Source organism: Sminthopsis crassicaudata, chromosome 1 (assembly GCF_048593235.1).
Source record: "Sminthopsis crassicaudata isolate SCR6 chromosome 1, ASM4859323v1, whole genome shotgun sequence".
Taxonomy (NCBI): domain Eukaryota; kingdom Metazoa; phylum Chordata; class Mammalia; order Dasyuromorphia; family Dasyuridae; genus Sminthopsis; species Sminthopsis crassicaudata.
Genome location: NC_133617.1, coordinates 147,979,872 through 147,999,585, shown reverse-complemented (window position 1 = coordinate 147,999,585; position 19,714 = coordinate 147,979,872). Strand labels below are relative to the sequence as shown.

The following is a 19,714-nucleotide window of genomic DNA, read 5'->3' as shown; positions in this document are numbered from 1 at the left end:
TATATAGAGAAATGACTCAAATTTATAATAGTTCAAACTATTCTCCAATTGATAAATGGTCAAATGATATGAAAAAACAGTTTTCAGATGAAGAAATTGAAACTATTTGTAGCCACATGAAAAGATGCTCCAAATTACTATTGATTAGAGAAATGCAAGTTAAGACAACTCTGAGATATCAATACACACCTCTCAGATTGAATAAAATGACAGGAAAAGATAATGACGAATATTGGCGGAGATGTGGGAAAATTGGGACACTGATACATTGTTGGTGGAACTGTGAACGGATCTAACCATTCTGGAAAGCAGTTTAGAACTAAGTTCAAAAAATTACCAAACTGTGCATACTCTTTGATCCAGCAGTGTTCTACTGGGCTTATATCCCAAAGAGATCTTAAAGGAGGAAAAGGGACCCACATGAGCAAAAATGTTTGTGGCAGCCCTTTTTGTAGTGGCAAAAAACTGGAAACTGAGTGGATGCCTATCAATTGGAGAATGGCTGAATAAATTATGGTATATGAATGCTATGGAATACTGTTGTTCTGTAAGAAAAGACCAGCAGGATGATTTCAGAGAGGCTTAGAGAGACCTACATAAACTGATGCTAAGTGAAATGAACAGAACCAGGAGATCATTGTACATGGCAATATCAGTATTATAGGACAATCAATTCTGATGAACGTTGACTCCAACAATGAGATAATTGATGCCCAATTCCAATGATCTAGTAATGAAGAGGGTCATCTATAACCAGAGAGAGGACTACAGGAACTGAGTGTGGATCACAGTATAAATTCTCTCTCATTGTTAATTGCTTGTATTTTTTTTTCTTTCTCAGTTTTTCTTTTTCGTCCTTCTTGATCTGATTTTTCTTGTGCAACAAGATAACTGTATAAATATGTATACACATATCGGATCTAACATGTATTTCATCATATTTAACATGTATTGGACTACCTGCCAGCTGGGGAGGGAGTAGGAGGAAGGAGGGGGAAATTTAGAACAAAAGGTTTGCAAAAGTCAATGTGGGAAAAACTATCTTCCATCAATTTTAAATAAGACCTCAAATATGAGTAGCAGGAACAAGTATAGTATCTCCCAATTAGTACAGTTTTAACTTTAATAGTTTAAACCTGATAAACTGTATAAAGCACTTCAGTTTTTCTTTATCTCTTTATCTAATCTATAAATATAGTGTGTTTTTAATGTATGTTGTTATTCAGTCATTTCAGTCCTGACTCACTGTGATCTCATTTGGGGTTTTCTTAGCTAGACATTGGAGTGATTTGCCATTTCCTTCTTCGGGTAATTTTACAGATCAGAAAACAGAGGCAGAATGAAGTTAACTTGTCCAGGGTTACTAAGGTTACAAAGCTAGTGTCTGAGATTAGCTTTGAGCTCAGGAAGATGATTCTTCCTGACTTCAGGCCTATAGCTCTATTCACTATGCCACTTAAGGGAGTGTGTGTGTGTGTGTGTGTGTGTGTGTGTGTGTGTGTGTGTGTGTGTGTTGATTCTCCTAATTTTGTAAATGATACAGTTTAACTTATTAGGCATATTTCAGACCCAAAAGTATCTTCCAGGGTTTTCAGATTCTCTTTAATAAATGTTAAATAAACCACAACATGCTCTACTGCATACTAAAAAATTCAGAGTTATGATGTCCTTCCCCAACTCCCAATCCTAATTCCCCTTCCTCACTGTCACCAAAAAGTTCCTCACTTTGTGACAGTGACAAATTCATAGAATAGCCAGTTTTTAAACTGGAAAGAACTAAGATATCTCATCTCAATAATTTGCAAGGAAATAGATTCTAGACCTGTGGTTTAACTTTTACTTGTATAGGGAAAAATTTTAATATTAGCTTTTTATTTTCAAAACACATTGTTTTTAACATTCATCCTTGCAAAATTTTGTGATGAACTAACTTTTCAACAATTTGTAATTACCTGTACTTAATTTTTAGACCCCCTACTAAAAACATTTTCCCTATATAAGTGCCTATGATGGAAATGAGGTATATTTTTAATACTTTCAAGTTAAATTGGGGGGTATGAGTTCCTGATTTGAACAGTCCCACATTTACTTCTAGCCAATGAAGGAGATTGACCCAGGGTCCCAGGTGATTTCCAAATTATTGTGGGTATGTGTGTCCCACTGCTCAATTGTTCTCTAGTTAGATCAGAAAAGAAATGATATGGCAGTGGTGTCTTATGAGCTCATCTAGGCCTGAGGAACTTTAGTCAGAAAATTTAGCACCATTCTCAAGTTTCTGAAGTATTCAGGAAGAACTAGCACTTCTAGGATGAGGACTTGATGTACCTTTCTCAGGACTGTTCATTTACTTTTGGTGTCCACTTTCAACCAATTCTCACCCAGTGGGCTGTAGTACTGGCAGTGACCACAACCCTGTAGACCATCTTGGCAGAAAGCCTAAACCAAAGAGATGTCTACCTCAAGTACATAAAGGCTTCCTGCCCAAATGGGAGGAGGAGAACCTATTTCAACAGTCATAAAGGCAGCTGAAACAGGCTTCTCTCCATTTCTTTAGAGTTTGGTCAGACATCAAAGATGCTAAGGCAATCCACTATTTCCTGGGTTGGAACCATCACCAGTTATCTTGTCTTGCCACTGGACTTTGATGACTCTAGAAGAAAGAGTCAGCCCAAAGACTTTGTGCAACTATCCCTCACTTAAATCCAATGCACTCCAATGTCAAGATATCAAGATATCTCTCTGGGATGACACTGGTCCTCTTCAAAATAATGAAGAAAAATATCAATTGATTATATAATTACAAGATGATAATAACATTTATGGGTTGCTTTATCATTTACAAACCATTTTCCTCACAGAAACCCTGAGGAAGCTATTGTCCCATTCTAAAGATGAGTTTAAAAACAGGCTGACTTGCTCAGCTAAATAACTTCAATAGCCTTCTAAATCCAGTGAGTTGATATCTCTGATCTCCCACTAGCCTCAGGACTCACTAATTTCTGCTCTGACCTATCTATTGTTACTTAACATCCTCTCCACTTAACAATATTCTCAAATTCATCCAGCATAACGGTTCTAAATCTAATTCTTTCCATTATCCTATCCAATTTTCCAAGCAGTTTTTGTCAGTTTGTGAATCATTATCTCCCGAGCTCTGGTTTTTCATTTATTCAGTACTAGAATAATAAATGCAACTAGCTGGTGAGGTGACTAGAGATTCACTAGCCCTGGAGAACTACAAAGTCCTCAGTCCACATTCAAGTCTCTGTGTGACTCTGGGCCTGTCTGCCTCATCGTGCAACTGGAAAACATCATAACCTACCTCACTCAGCACTGTCGTGAGGATTAAAAGAGGTATTTACGTAAGGCAGCTTGTACTACTTTACAAATGCTTGCTCTTTTCTTCCTCCTCCTTTATGTTGAATTTGTCTGATCTGTTTCACTCACTGACTGGTCTATTTCTTCATCAGCACCGCATTGAGTTAATAACTGCTTTGTAGTTTAGTTTGAGAGCTGGCCTTGCCAGGCTTCCTAAATCTCCAAAATAAATGCAGTTTCAGTGGGAGTCCTGCAGGAGCCACGGGCTTCTTTCCATTTCAAGGACTAGGCCTAGGATTTGCCTGGTCAGTTTCCATCACACCCACCTCTCTCCGCTCCCTCCTTCCTTTCCTTCCAGTCTTCTTTCAATACCCTCCTGGGAAGGCGGGGGTCGAGGAGTGGTCACGCCCTCTTTCCAGATCTGCAAGCCTATTGGTCCGAGCTCTGGAGGAGGGGGCGGAGAACAGGACTCGTTACACGACGCCGCGCCTGCCGCCATTTTGTTAGCTTGGGTTAGCAGCGCGGCTGGCATTTGGGTGGCCCGCTCTGTGGCCCCCATACCGTGTCACCCCGCTGCAGGTCCGCTTTACAGCCTCAGGTTGGATCCGGGAAGCGGGCCCGGCCCGGCCGGCGGAGGGGGCGGCGGTGGCAGGATGAGTGCGGAGGCGGCGGATCGGGAGGCGGCCACCTCCAGCCGGCCCTGCACCCCGCCCCAGACTTGCTGGTTTGAGTTCCTGCTGGAGGAATCGCTTCTGGAGAAGCATCTGCGTAAGCCCTGCCCGGGTAAGAACCCATTTGCGGAGACAGCATTGGGAGAGCCCCGGGGAACCTTTGGGCCTTGCCTTTGCTTGTTTTGCTGGCTCCCTGACAAGAAGGGGGGCGGGGAGAAACGCCTCTCTGTCCCTGCTCGTGCGCACGCAAACACACACTCGCGCACGCGCGCACTCCAGCCCAGGGACCCAGACCCGCCTCCTTTTCTCGCCTTGAAATTATCCTATACGCATCTTTTCTTCCCTTAAAATCTCCCCTTACTGCGTACCTCTCCATTTTTCCTTTTGAAATTAACCCCTACCAAACACATTTGCTTTTTCTTAGAAATTAACCCCAGCCGACTAAATGTGGCTCACGACATAGTATTTTCACCTTTTTTTTTTTTTTATTGTTGTTTACTTGTTTTTTTTCCTCGCTTTTTTCCCCCTTTTGATCTGATTTTTCTTGTGCAGCATGATAAATCTGGTACTGTATTTAGAAGAATTGCACATGTTTGACCTATATTGGATTCCTTATCTCTGGGGGAGGAAGGGAGAAAAATATGGAACACAAGGTTTTGCAAGAGTGAATGTTGAAAACTATTTTTGCATGTATTTTGAAAAATAAAAAGCTATTATTTTAAAAAAAATTTAGCCCCTATGATATATACCATCTTTAAATTACTCATTTACTCCATCTTCTGCACATACTTCCTTTTCTCCTAGTGAAAATAAACCACCTTAATATATCGCTTTTTCTTTCCTTGTACTCCCTTACTACACAATCCACCACTCCTTGGGGAAGCTGTGAACCTCAGGGGAAGAACCCCTGATTTAGAGGGAGCACGATTTAAAAAGCACACTTCTTTTTTAAAAAGCTAACTCAATAAGGGGGAGGATTTTAAAACAATGACAATACTGTAGATGGTATTAGGAACAAAATAAAGAACATCTTTTCTTGCCTTGAAAGTATTATTCACATAATGCCACCAATTCATGCCAAGCAGGCAAGTAATCAGTGGGTTTTTTGTTTTGCCTTGAGATGTTGCTGAGTAGGTTCAGCCAGAGATAATCTGTTTTACTTTTAGATAATTGTAATAGGAAGGTTATTGTCAAATCAAAATCAAATTTGTACTCTTGCTACTTCCTTTTAAACATTTTCATCAGATACCTTTGATACAGTTACAGACTTTTTATAAAAATTGTGAAATTGATACTTTATTTTGTTCCTAATACCATTTACAGTATTTGTCTTTGTTTTAAAATCCTCCCCCTTATTGAATTAGCTTTTTTAAAAAGAAGTGTGCTTTTTAAATCGTGCTCCCTCTAAATCAGGGGTTCTTCCCCTGAGGTTCGCAGATTCCCTAAGGAGATCCATGGATAGATGTTAGGAAGCCCATAAGCTTGAGTGGGAGTAATATTTCAGGGATGAAGAATAAATAGTTTCCTTAGTAATTGTTGGTGTGTATGCTCTGCCATTTCATTCTCCAGCTCATTTTTACCAATGAGGAAACTGTGGCAAGATTAAGTAACTTGTCCAGCTAGTGTCTGAGACCATATTTGAAATCAGGTCTTCCTGACCATTCACTTAACCACATAGGTTCCCGGTTTTTCATAATTGTATGTATTTTATGCTGTCACGAACATTATTCTGAGGAGTGCATAAACTTCATATTATATTATGAGCTCATTGAAGCTAGGAACAATCTTTTACCTGTCTTTTGTGTATTCTCAGAGCTTAGCACAGTGTCTTGCACATAGTGGCTTAATATGTGCTTATTGACTTACTGATCTATTACCCAGAAAACTCTTAACCAGAAAAGATTAAGAACCTTCAGCTCTAGATCTCTCTGTGGTCAAGTCCAACTGCTCTTCCTGGAATAATTGTCTTTGGTGTCCCCTTGTCTGCTGGGTGGATCTAAAAAATGTGAGAGACTTGTGCCTCAAGTTGACTTCTCAAGTGGGACTTCAGCTAGAGGTCTGAAGCAGTTCATTATTCTTCTGTGTCCTTGGTTGATTGGCAAGCTGGGTTGGAAGAGAGAAGGGGAAAAGGAATCACCACAACATGGTTCTACTTTAATTGAGCTTATTGGAGAGTGGAGCCTGTTCTGGGTTTTTGGAGCCCAGAGATATCAATGAAACCTACCCTTCCAGCATGCCTTGGATAAATTATTTGAAAGTAGGAATATAATTGTTTCAGTAGTGTGATGTAGTAGAAAAGGCAAAGAGTGGCTTCTGGTCCCAAAACAAACACTGTGTGAAGGGGAATCCTGTGAAGCTGTTTCATCTGTAAAACCTGGGTTCCAGTACTCAGTTTGCACACCTCACAGAGAGAAGAAAGAACTTTGTAAATGATAAAACAAGTAAGCATTATAGTTGCTGTTGTTTTGTATGAGAATGTTAAGGATTTCTTGCTTCATGTATTTGTTTATTTGAAGAGTACTTGAAGGGATATAAAATATTATCCTGAGAATTAGACTTTGTTTCCAGGCCTGGCTTTCCATTTTAATAGTTTTACCTAATCTGTTTCTGCTTCCCTTTGTCTCTCAAATGGGTATAATGTCAGGCCCATCTGTCTCCCAGGGTGGTTATGGGAACAAAATGCAATAATCTTACAGATTTTTAGAACTATCTGAGAAAAATAGAGATCAATGCTTCCACTTTATAAATGGGCAAATGCCTTAGAGAAGTCTTAGACATAGATGAGAAGAATGAATATTAAATCAGGTGACAACTAATGTTATAGTTGTAATGTTAGTTTTTGCTTTAAGGGGTCAAGTGGTACTCATTAGCATATTCAATAAACATGTTTATCATTCTTATGTTGGGCATGGTTTAGGTGGGCTAGATACTCCATTCAACAGATACATAACTTAATCCTGAAAGGTATTCTTTCTTAACTAATTCAGACTTTAAAAAAAAAAAAAATATTTCCCCTCCTAATATGACATTTATCATCATTGAAGCCTGTTCTATCACAAGTAGAATGATTTACTTGGGTAGTACCACCCACTTTTGTTCTGTAAAGCTCAGATTCTATATGTGATGATTTAGAGCAGTGGTCCTTAAACTTTTTAAATAGGGGGCCAGTTCACTGTCCCTCAGACTGTTGGAGGGCTGAACTATAGTAAAAACAAAAACTCATACTCTGTCTCTGCCCCTCAGCCCATTTGCCATAACCCTGCAGGCCACATAAAAGTCTTCAGCGGCTGTATCTGGCCTGCTGGCCGTAGTTTGAGAACCCCTGATATAGAGAGGGGAAAAAATCTATGCTATTTGATTAGTGTTACCTAACCAAGAGGTGTCTGTAGCAACCTATGGCATATGCCATATTTGGCTGAATGCCTAGGACTATTAAAAAATCATCCTTTTTCACCTTTCACTTGTTGAAACACATTCTTCATTTCTCCCTGCTCTATCTCATAGCACAGAACTTATTTATTTGTTAGTGGGTTATGCTAGATCCTGGATAAACATTGTTGATTGGATTGTTGAATTTCAAATTCCCACAGTTAAAACTGCATCTGCTTTTATTTTTAACTTAGATCCTGCACCAGTTCAGCTTATAGTTCAGTTTTTGGAACAAGCTTCTAAACCTTCAATTAATGAACAGAACCAAGTTCAGCCTCCAGCCGATAACAAGAGAAATCGAATTTTAAAACTTCTTGCTCTTAAAGTTGCTGCACATTTGAAATGGGATTTAGACATACTAGAGAAAAGGTATGCAACTTCACACTGAATTTTTCTAAAGCACTATTTTGTGGTATTCCTTTTTTTTTTTTTTTTTTTTTTTATATAGTGTTTGGCACTTAAAGTGAACATTTATTTTGATTTCTATTTTTAATTAAATTTAAAGAACTCTCAGCCCACAGTGAGGTGGTGGAATAAGTAGTCAGGAGCAGATTACAGAGTTCTCTTGGCTGCATCAGAGGCAGGACTCTGTTGCTTTGCCCATAACTTAGATTCAAATGGCATTCCTGGGTGGCAGTTCCAGAGTGAGGAGAAACACTAGAACTTGAGCGTTCCAGGGCAGAAAGCGTGCTTGTGGTCACTCTTAGGCCAAAGCCCAAGCCAGGAGAGTAGTAAACACATCTCTCCTTATATCATACTACCTTGGAAAAATTTACAGAAATTTACAGATCCCTAGAAGAATCTCTGAAAACAGCTACATAAAACCACTGAAGTTTGGGACAATGTGCCCTTTACTCTGTAAGCAGAGCCCCACTTTAGTAAGGAGTTAAAAATCAAGAAATAGGCTGGACAAATGAATAAACAACAGGAAGAAATTCTGACTATCAATTACTGTGGTGACAAGGAAGATCAAAATACATACTCAGAAGAACAAAACAAAGTCAAAGTTCTTTCAAGAAATATGCCTCCAAGAGAAATATGAATTGGTCTCAAGAAAAGCTGAAAATGGATTTTAAAAATCAATAAGAAGTAGAGGAAAAATTAGAAAGAGAAATAGAGTGAGACAAGAAAATCATAAGAAGAGTCAACAGCTTGATAAAGGAGGCACAAAAAGTAGACAAAAATTTTGAAAATGTCTCAAGGTATAAAAATATATCTAGATGTAAGATATAGAAAAGATTTTTTTAAATAAAATGAGGCTAATTAAGACTCAATAGTGAGTCAACTGTATAGTTTTTAATGCCATATATTTGATGAAATACTTTGACAGAGACTATTATTAGCTAGTAACTAAAGAAAATTTATGTCAGCTGAAATACTTTTTTAAATGTTAAGAAATTATTTTTATCTTTAGGTGATAAAAGTAAATGATTATTGAATTAGAAAAAATGGGTAATGATAGGATTGTTATTTCAATTAGTGATAAATTTTGTTATTGTAAACTTCTTTTCCAAAATTAATACTAATTTTTTTTGAGGTATTAGAACTAGTATTTATTGTTTAGAAATAGGAAATTTTTTCAGGCAGCAAAAACTTTTTATTAATAATAGTATTATGATAAATAATAGTTTAATTGGTCTTACCTGAGATCAATTCAAATTAATAATAGTTTTAAGGTGAACAGTTTCACAATAGAAAAATAGTTTTATGCAAATATGTTCAGTTTGTTAGTTTACTCTTAAGTTTAGAGTTATATTTGGAGTCTTTTGATTTGAATTGTATACATTGAAATATATTATTTTTTGTTCTCCATACATCTAATATTTAATAATTCAAAGTTTTGTGTTGATTTGGGTGCAGGCATTCTAAATGATATGGACTATACACAGCTCTTGTGTACTAGATTTTTTGTAGAAGAAAACATTTATCACCTGATGGGCTAGTTTTGCCTATTCATATTCAGAATGATCCTTAGACAGAAGTCAGTACAGTTCCTTTCCAGGCCTGTGTTCAAAGCCTTTGTCTTGTTAAGATCTTTACTGTTACAGCTTTCAAAAATCTCATCATCTTCATGTTATGAAGCTTCACAATTGGACTTAAATGGAAAATATATTTAGTAAAAGTATGAAAACCCAGTAAATGAACCATGAGCTTTCTTTCTTTTAGCTTGTCTGTTCCAGTTCTAAATATGTTACTAAATGAACTGCTCTGTATCAGCAAAGTTCCTCCAGGGACAAAACATGTAGATATGGATCTATCTACTTTACCTCCAACTACTACCATGGCTATACTACTCTACAATAGATGGTAAGTTCAAAATATGGTAACATGCTTAGGCATATTTTGATGTAACAGGTTCTGCTTTGATTTTTAACATTATCCCTTTTTAGTACTGTAATAAGCACTTTGAAAAGATGCCTCCTTAGGATTTTCAAAGCTTGTGAAGTTTTAAGAGGGCTTTCTTTGAGGATGTAGTAGCAATACAAATAACATCTGTCCGTGGGTGCTTTAGGAAATTTGATTTGCCAGAATATTTCTATGACTGCTAGGTGTTTGTTAGTTTTTAGCCCTTTGTAAAGAACAGTTTGTGCTCCTTTACATAAATGATTTCAATAGTAATATTATTCAAAACCTCAGTTGTTTGATAGTATGAGACAATCTTATGTTGAGTTTTTATATATGGGGTGTGTGTGTGTGTGTGTGTGTGTGTTTATATATATATTTATATGTTTGTAACTATTTTAATTTCTATATTTTTATTTCAGGGCAATTAGAACAATTGTTCAAAGTAGCTTCCCCATCAGACAGGTGAAGCCTGGACCCCCCCAACTGAGTGTGTAAGTTAACAAGGGTACTTTGATATATTGAAGCCACTGTTGAATTGTATTTGTATCAGAATTGGATTTCTTGGAGGTTTTATAAAAACTGGGTCTCTTTAGAAATTTCTATTGTCACGTAAAGGAAAATACAAAATATTAATGTGCCTTATATATTTTTATTTCATTTAATCCTCACAGTAATTATACAAAATTAATAGTTGCAAATATTATCCTTATTTTGCAGATACAAAAACAACATTATAGTGACTAAGGTTATTTTTTTAATTAATTTTTATAATTATAAATTTTTTTTGACAGTATATATGCATGAGTAATTTTTTTTATATATAACATTATTCCTTGTATTTATTTTTCCAAATTTTCCCCTCCCTCCCTCTACTCCCTCCCCTAGATGACAGGCAATCCCATACATTTTACATGTGTTACAGTATAACCTAGATACAATATATGTGTGTAAATCCAATTTTTTTGTTGCCCATTAAGTATTAGATTCCGAAGGTATAAGTAACCTGGGTAGATAGACAGTAGTGCTAACAGTTTACATTCACTTCCCAGTGTTCCTTCTCTGGGTGTAGTTGTTTCTGTCCATCATTGATCAACTGGAAGTGAGTTGGATCTTCTTTATGTTGAAGATATCCACTTCCATCAGAATACATCTTCATACAGCATTGTTGTTGAAGTGTATAGTGATCTTCTGGTTCTGCTCATTTCACTCAGCATCAGTTCGTGTAAGTCTCTCCAAGCCTTTCTGAATTCATCCTGCTGGTCATTTCTTACAGAAAAATAATATTCCATAACCTTCATATACCATAATTTACCCAACCATTCTCCAATTGATGGACATCCATTCATCTTCCAGTTTCTAGCTACAACAAAAAGGGCTGCCACAAACATTTTGGCACATACAGGTCCCTTTCCCCTCTTTAGTATTTCTTTGGGATATAAGCCCAATAGCAGCACTGCTGGATCAAAGGGTATGCACAGTTTGATAACTTTTTGGGGTAAGTTCCAAATTGCTCTCCAGAATGGCTGGATTCTTTCACAACTCCACCAGCAATGTATTAGTGTCCCAGTTTTCCCACATTCCCTCCAACATTCATCATTATTTGTTCCTGTCATCTTAGCCAATCTGACAGGTATAACACTGCCTCTCAAATAGTCAAGTATACAGTAACTATTCTAAAATAGAATAGATTAAGTATTTCTTACTAGATTCTTAGGAAAAGAATAAGAGTAAAGAATTTTGAGTTTCCTAAAGTCTATGCATTTTTTAAACATAAAAAACAGTGCAAGTATTACACACACACACACACACACACACACACACACACACACACACACACTATTCTAGCCTTAAGAAAGATGTCTTATAGTCTGTCTAACTAGAAGCCATTATGTTACTCTCAACTTTTTAAAGAAAGACATGATTCACAGATAAGCAAATATATATATATATACATGTGTCATTTCATGGATTCTCAACTGCCTTTGCCTCTCTCTCTCTTGCTTCACATCCCATGTTCAAGTAAATAATATTACCAGTTTAGCCAGGATTGCTTTTTTTTTTTCTGGAGTTTTGACTTAAGGGTCTTCAATGCTTTGCTTTTTTTATATTGAGAAGGAAAGTGTTTTGGTTTAGATAGATATTCTTTCCTTCTGTCCTGAATTTGTGCTATTTGTTAAGATAATCAAATTAGTGTTCATAAAGATCTTTAGAAGACAATGTTAACAAGAATATGAAATTAAAATAATGGAAAATTAATTTTATATAATGAATCCTTTAGATACTATTAATGCTTAGGTAACTGAATGTTTCTTAAAACCTATACTTCTGTATTATGCTACTGTTACATACAGAAGTAGCTGGTGGCAACAGTGGTGGTGGGCCTAGAGTTAGGAAGATTAGACTTGAACTCACAGCTTATTGACAATAGGCCCAGTTTTTAATAAATGCTTATTTCCTGCTTTCATTCCATATAATTAAAAATAGATATAATTAGAAATTAAGCACTGTTACAGTATCTCTTCTTATATAATTGATAGATGAGGAGTATCAGGAGTAGATATTTCAGTTGTTAGACATTAAAATATGTAAAACAAATAACATTATACAATGACATTTCATTTGTCTGGCATCTTTAGTGGATAAAATTTGGGAAGTAGTTTCTAGAAAATGTGATATTGGTAGTAAGTGCTGAAAAGTCCTTAAAAACAAAACAAAACAAAAAAAACTTTTTTTTTTTTTCCAGACACTTCCCTGGCTTTTAATTATTTCTTTTGATGGCTCAGGATCAGATTTATGAGCATCATTTATTTTACTGTGCTAGAATACAATGATTCTACTACATCCAAAATGTTAATAAACTATACAAAGTTATAATTGTTCTTTGCCAAAGACATTTTACTATTATTTATTTATAGTAACTATATACATCATGGGGTGAAGGGAATAGAAAGTATCAGGAAGATTTACATTTAAGTGCCCTCTCTGAAAAATGCTAGCAATCTGCCTGCATTTTTTATTTCCTTCACAGGTTAATTGTACATTATTTCAAAGTCCAATTCTTCTTGTGCAGCAAAATAACTGTATGGATATGTATACATATATTGTATTTAACATGTACTTTAACATATTTAAACATGTATTGGTCTACCTGCCATTTGGGGGAGGAGGGGGTGGAAGGAAGGAGGGAAAAAATTGGAACAAAAGGTTTTGCAATTGTCAGTGCTGAAAAATTACCCATGCATATATCTTGTCAATAAAAAGCTATAATAAAGAAAAAAAAAAAGAAAAGAAAAGTGCTGGTGGTGTGCCTCTGAACCAAGTTCTATACTTTTCACAGACTTAGGCAACTTCTCTTTGAGAAATTACAAATATGCATTGGTAAAGGTATTTTCTTCATGAAGAGTCTCTTTTTCCAATGAAATTACTGATCTGAACTTCCTAAATTGCTGTGCTATAGCACTTTAACATGTTAGGTTTGGGAATTGTCTGTTTTCAAATGGAGATTTTTTTTGTAAAGCAAATACTAAAGCATTAAAGTGTGGCTATAAAATATTACCATGCTAAAAGCTATACATTACTTACAGGGATAAGATTTATATCTGTGATTTCATTTATAGAGGGAATTCTCTATACTAAGTTGTAGGGTGGGTGTTAGGCATTTATTTTTTGAATTTTTTTCCTGCTAAGGGATCTAATTTTAATATAATGAATTTTTGTTGCCTTTACAATGTAAATAAAATGTACTTCCTATTATCATTTTCACATGTTTCCATTTTATTTTATCCTTTTAGTATGAATCAAATGCAACAAGAGAAAGAATTAACAGATAATATTTTGAAAGTGGTGAGTGTCAACTTCATCAATTGTAGAATTTTGAAGCATATTTAAACATGTTAGCAAATTTATAGAATGGTATTAGATCAATGACAATTGTAAAATTCGGTGAGGTTTAGTTCTTTACTGTTAGATTATGTTTACAGGCTTTTTAAAGAATTGTACTTTTAATTTATAGCAGCTCTTTTTGGGGGAGCAAAAGAAATGGAAATTGAGGCAATGCCCATCAATTGGGGGATGGCTCAATAAATTGTGGTATGTATTTGTGATAGAATGTTATTTTCTATGGGGAAATATTTCCCCTCAGGAGGGGAAAAAAAAAACACCTGAAAAGTCCTCTGTGAACAAAGTGAAAGGCACTGTATATATAAAATAATGGCAATGTTCTGGGATGACCAGCTATAAATGATTTTGCTATTTTCAGTAGTATAATCCTATTCATCCTTTTAGATCCAGATTCAATTCTACCTCCCCACCTTCTGTTGTATCCTTTTCCTGATTACCCTTCACCTTATCTTTTGCCCCAAGAAATCTCTCCCTACTTTCAAAACTATAATTTGTTTTGTTTTCCATACTTTGCTTCATATTATGTTTGTGTCTTATTGTTCCCAACAAGATTAAAACTCTTTGACTGCAGGGAATGTGTTTTATTCATCCTTTTGTCCTCTTCTGTCATATTATCTGATGAAGATATTTCTCTTAAGCTCTTAGGTACTTGGTCTATGCTGTTTGTTTTACTAATTACTATCTCTTTTTTTAAACTTTGTAGCTAAAAGAACAGGCCAATGATTCTATTCTAGTATTAGAGGCAGCCTTGAAGCTAAACAAGGATCTTTATGTTCATACAATGAGAACACTGGATTTATTGGCTATGGAACCGGGTATGGTAAATGGAGAAACAGAGAGTTTAACAGCTGGATTAATAATAAAAACTGAGGAAATGCAATGCCAGGTACTAACTTAAAGTATCTTTTAATACTTTATAAATATAGAAAGAAGCTGAGCTTTATATTTTAATTGGAACTTTTTCCTATTCTTTTTTTTGAGTTGTTGTTTGAACAGAAATATATTAGAGTTTTTTGTTTAAAGAATTTGGCTCTTAATTTTGTGATTTTATTTTTTTTTTACTATAAACTTTCTATAAAAGATTTTTTTCCCTTTGAATATTTTTTTCTAATATCTTTTCCTTTCTTTTTAAATAGTGAACAATAGATAAATAATATTTTACGATTAGATAATTTAATAGAAATTAAGCTGGTGGTGCTTAAAAACCCAAGCACTGTGTCCTTAAAACAATTCCTTGATTTTTTAAATTATCTTCCTCAAAACCCAGGTCTTTTGTAATCTTGACTACCATGAATTTAGTGCTTGATGTTGTTAAGTTTGCATTTGTGTCTTAATTTGCTGACCAACTAGTAAATTTACTGAGGGCAGAAATAACCTGTTTTTGCATCTGTTTTCAGTAAATTTTTTTGATTTATTGCCTTGTGAAGAAAAATCAGGACTGCTAAACTTGGATTTTTGGCAGCCCTGTTATTAATTGGATGGGATTAAGGGTTTGTTTTTTTGTCATTCAGTAAGCATTAAGTACCTACTACATGCCAAAAGAGAAAAAAGACAGTTCCTAACCTTAGCTGAGTATCTAATGGAGATTAATTCTGCTTCTGAATATTGAGGAAGGGGAAGATGAAGCTAGGAAAAAGTTAAGGAAAGAGTTGAAGTAGCAGATCTAGTTTCAGAATTACAATAATCTGTGTAATGTGCTGAAGGTTTGCACTAGGTTGGGGACAATAACAGAGGAGAGAGGGGAGTATATTTCAGAGATGTTTCAAAGGTGAAATTGATGGATTGTATAGGGGGGAGAGTTTGAAGGAATGAGAAATTGAGAATGACCTACTTTAGGAGCTTGAGGAGAAGGGAGGTTGGTAATGCCTTACTTATAGGGAGGTTGGGAGTGGGGAAAGGCTAGCTGAAAGATAACTAATTCAGTTTTGTATTGTGAATTTTAGATATCTCCTATTCATCCACTTAGAGAAGTCTGAAAGATAGTTAGAGGTTTAAGTGTGGAAGTCAACAAAAATTTTGAACAGCTTAGTGTAAATTTGAGAATTATCAGCATAGAGATGGTAATTTAATCCATGGAAATTGATAAGGTCCTCAAGTGAAATAGAGAGGGAGGAGAGGAGAGGACCCAGCACAGAATTTTCAGGGGACACTTACAGTTAGATGTTGAAGTCTGGAGGAGGCTTCAACAGTGGAAATCAAAGAATGTAAGAGGAGAACCTAAAGAGAGCCAGATGTTAGGACTATTGATAAGTCATTTAATCTCTCAGCCTTAGACAGCTCATTAAGATGAAAGTAGTTATTCCCACTCTGATGAACTTTTAGGTATTTAACTGTTAATTGCATGTAGAAATTAATTTATCATAATACTCTTTATGTATGTAATTTGATGAAACAAAATGCATTTTACTGATTATGCTTGAAAAATAAACATATTCTATGTCTCAGGTGTGTTACGATCTGGGTGCAGTTTACTTTCAACAAGGTTCTACAAATTCAGCTGTTTATGAAAATGCAAGGGAAAAATTTTTCAGGACCAAAGAATTGATTTCAAAGGTAAATATGTCAGTAAGATTTAGAGGAGTAGAGGTGGGTGTGGGAATTGAATTGTTTATATTCAAGTCAATATGGTATTTTTCATAATGTTGTTTGGAATTGTATTGCAGACATGTGGAATTAAATCTTAATTTTTTAAACTAATCAATCAGGATTTTGAATCTTCTGTTTTGACACTTGCTTTATTGGATTTGTAAATAATAACTCATATCTATTCATTTCTCCTTAAACATGTTGACACAATTTGAATGTTCTTAAACCTGAACTTCTTTGAACCTTAACATTTCTTATTGGCCTAGAATAAGCTTCTTAAATTAAGTTGTGTCCTCACCTATAGAGTTGCATAACTGAATTGGAGGTCACGAAAATTTGGCAACAGTATAAGATTTCTGAACACAATGACCAAAACTTAATTCAAAATCAAATTGCAATGAATCTAAGGTGGTTTCTGCAATTGCCTGCTTGGGTTCCCATGAGACTTTATTATAGCCTTGCTTGTGAATATACAACAGGAAGCACTTTATATTGCACATATACAAATGCTACCAGAAACACCTTGGCTCAGATTTGAGATGGGATTGAGTAAAAATCTCTTAGATGAAAAGTGTCATGAGTGGGAAAAGTTTAAGAGGCCCTGACCATTTTTCACTTTCAGCTTCTTTTTGCCTGAGAAATTTTTACTTGACTTCAGGAATGTAGCTATATAAAATAGGCCTACAAATCAAACATTTGCTGATAATAAAACACAATTTTGTGATTCATATTTTAAATCCCTAATCTGCCTAGCATTTGACTTAGCTGTTAGAATACTTTAATTTTTTTCAATTGCTCTATTTACAATAATTATTTTCTTTCTTTGCTTTCTGACTTAGAGAATTTCTACTCCCCCCTCCTACCAAAGTCTTTTGTGCTCGTTTTTGTTGTTATTGTTTTTAAATCTCTGGCTAATAATTCACCCAAGCTTTGAGTTTTAATGTTCTGTAGTTTGTTGATTTGTTCTTTTGAATTCTTATTTTAACTAAACTGTCAAACCTCCTTCAAAGGTAGAATTTATATTCTCAGACTGAAAATCAAAAGCCCGTGAATAGTTTTTGTTATTTATGTTTTCTATAATTATTTTTTCATTATTTCCAGTTCTGTTAAAATTCAATTATTTAGGATTTGTTTTTTGTTTAGAATGATATATTGGTGGCTAACTGAAAATACCTTCTTATTTTACAGATAGGCACATTATCTCTTCATTGCTCCATAGATGAGAAGCGGTTAGCTGGCTATTGTCAGGCTTGTGATGTTCTTGCACCTTCCGATAACACATCACAACAATCAACTCCATATAGTCAAATCCATATCTGTATGAGATCAGGCAATTTTCAGGTAAAATGCAGTTGGATTATCTTAGATTTGGGGAAGGAAGTTGACTTCATTATTTCCCAAAGCTAATCTTTGTTAAAAGATTGTTTTTTTTTATAGCCTACATTTTAAGGAAGGATTCAGAACATCCAGCCTTCCTAATTAAAAAATTGGAGAATTGTCATAATCGTTACACTCTTAAGATAAGATCTTTTTTTGAAAGGATAAAAATTTGTACATTGAAAAATAATAGTGATTATAGAACATGCCAGCCAGATATATGGGGGTGAGTGTGGAATGATGTATGATTTTTATTTAAACTGGTCTAATATTTTTCATAATCTATTTGCATGTTTTGTTTCATGCTGGAATATATAGTTAGATGACAGTATATATATATTTTTAAATTAATTTTATAATTATAAATTTTTTTGACAGTATATATGCATGAGTAATTTTTTTTTATAACATTATCCCTTGTATTCATTTTTCCAAATTTTCCCCTCCCTTCTTCTACTCCCTCCCCTAGATGACAGGCAATTCCATACATTTTACATGTGTTACAATATAATCTAGATACAATATATGTGTGTAAATCTAATTTTCTTGTTGCACACACTTCCATCAGAATATATCTTCATACAGTATTGTTGTTGAAGTGTATAGTGATCTTCTGGTTCTGCTCATTTCACTCAGCATCAGTTCATCTAAGTCTCTCCAAACCTTTCTGAATTAGATGACAGTATATATTGTCAAAGAGGAGAATATTATAGCTCACTCCTATTAACCAGTGTAAATACTTTGAAAAGGAGGAAAACAATCCTACTAAACCTTGTACTGGTGATGTACTGTTTTGTTTGGTCCCACTTAGCTTTCTTTTGGATTGGCCATTGTTTTAACTCTTCGTCTCCCCAAAATTTCAACTCACTCTCTGGGACACTTTTTTTTCCCCCCCAGATTCTATAAAGAAACCACTGACACAATAAAATCTGAAGTTTGTGCCTTTTGCTGAAAAGAGTTATTACTCTGTAAGTTTTTGAGCCCAGGATAGGAGTCAGAAAGCTAATATTATATGGTACATCTCAAACTGAATGATGTACTATTGTATTATTTTCATGTTCCTAAATGAGACTTTAAAGTCTCCTTTTTTTCTTCCTTCCTACTCATTTCCTAAAAGTGAATCATATTCTGTTTTTTGACCAATTAGAGGTACATCTGATTATATAAATATAGTTAAATAGATTTTTTTCAACTGCTTATCTGCTAAGATTTTGTTTTGGATATGTTACTTCAAATGTATAGAAAAGAATGTAAATGACATTGTGATAGGAAAAAAACCTATATAATTTTTTCTTTAAATGTATAACAATAACTTAATGTGCTTCAGTAAATATTACATTCCTGCCATATGCAAAGAACTGTCTAAGTTTTATAGAAGATATAACAAGTGTAAGACACAGAGCTTATCCTCAAATAACTTTAGTTTCATTGATGGCAGTTTAACACACATGAGACAACTAATCAATAATGTAGATAACTAAGGTTTAAATCGGATCTAATCAAATAGTATTTATTAAGAAAATTTCCAGGAGTGAGACACCAATACTAAATTTGTTGCAGCTGTGAAAGATATAACTTAGTATAACTTACTTCGAAATGGACTTTTGTTTTTCTTTAGAGAGGTACAATATCTTGCCTTGCACATTGCAAGTGCTTAGCTTGTGCTATAACAGATACTTTATTTATTAACTTTAAGGATAGGCTTTAAGGATAGGATTCTGCTTTCAAAGATAATTCCATGTGAAAACTAGCCTTTCAGAAGGCAATATTCTCATTTGTGCTTATAGTTGCTGAAAAACAATGACTATAAAAATTTTTAGTAGAATTATTCTTTGAGGTTCTTAGAAAATTTAACTTCATGACAATTATCTCTCTTTAATGGGTATTACTCTGTCTTTTGATCTTCAATCTCTCTATCCAGACTTGTCTTGTTTTTCTTTTCCCTAGCCCAGGCAGTCTTCGATTGGCTATTAAGAATTGAAATATGTTTTAAATTACTACTTGTATTTATTGAACAAAGTTTGCTCCCTTTCTTAATTTGATAATGAAAAGAATCTCAAGTGATCTTCCCAAAATCCTTTGCACTG

The 19,714-nt window shown here is 34.8% G+C and overlaps 1 protein-coding gene across 1 annotated transcript in view; it reads left to right on the top strand.

Annotated features, from left to right (window-relative positions):
• Positions 1–3,776: 3,776 nt before the first annotated feature.
• Positions 3,777–19,714, top strand: part of INTS8 (integrator complex subunit 8) — a 62,010-nt gene continuing 46,072 nt past the window's right edge. Inside the window, exons 1-8 of the mRNA XM_074269185.1 lie at positions 3,777–4,101; positions 7,613–7,787; positions 9,585–9,725; positions 10,184–10,255; positions 13,556–13,607; positions 14,368–14,550; positions 16,110–16,217; positions 17,439–17,591. Coding sequence (XP_074125286.1) covers positions 3,972–4,101; positions 7,613–7,787; positions 9,585–9,725; positions 10,184–10,255; positions 13,556–13,607; positions 14,368–14,550; positions 16,110–16,217; positions 17,439–17,591 — 1,014 coding nt within the window. The 5' untranslated portion in view covers positions 3,777–3,971. The remainder of the gene's footprint in view (positions 4,102–7,612; positions 7,788–9,584; positions 9,726–10,183; positions 10,256–13,555; positions 13,608–14,367; positions 14,551–16,109; positions 16,218–17,438; positions 17,592–19,714) is intronic.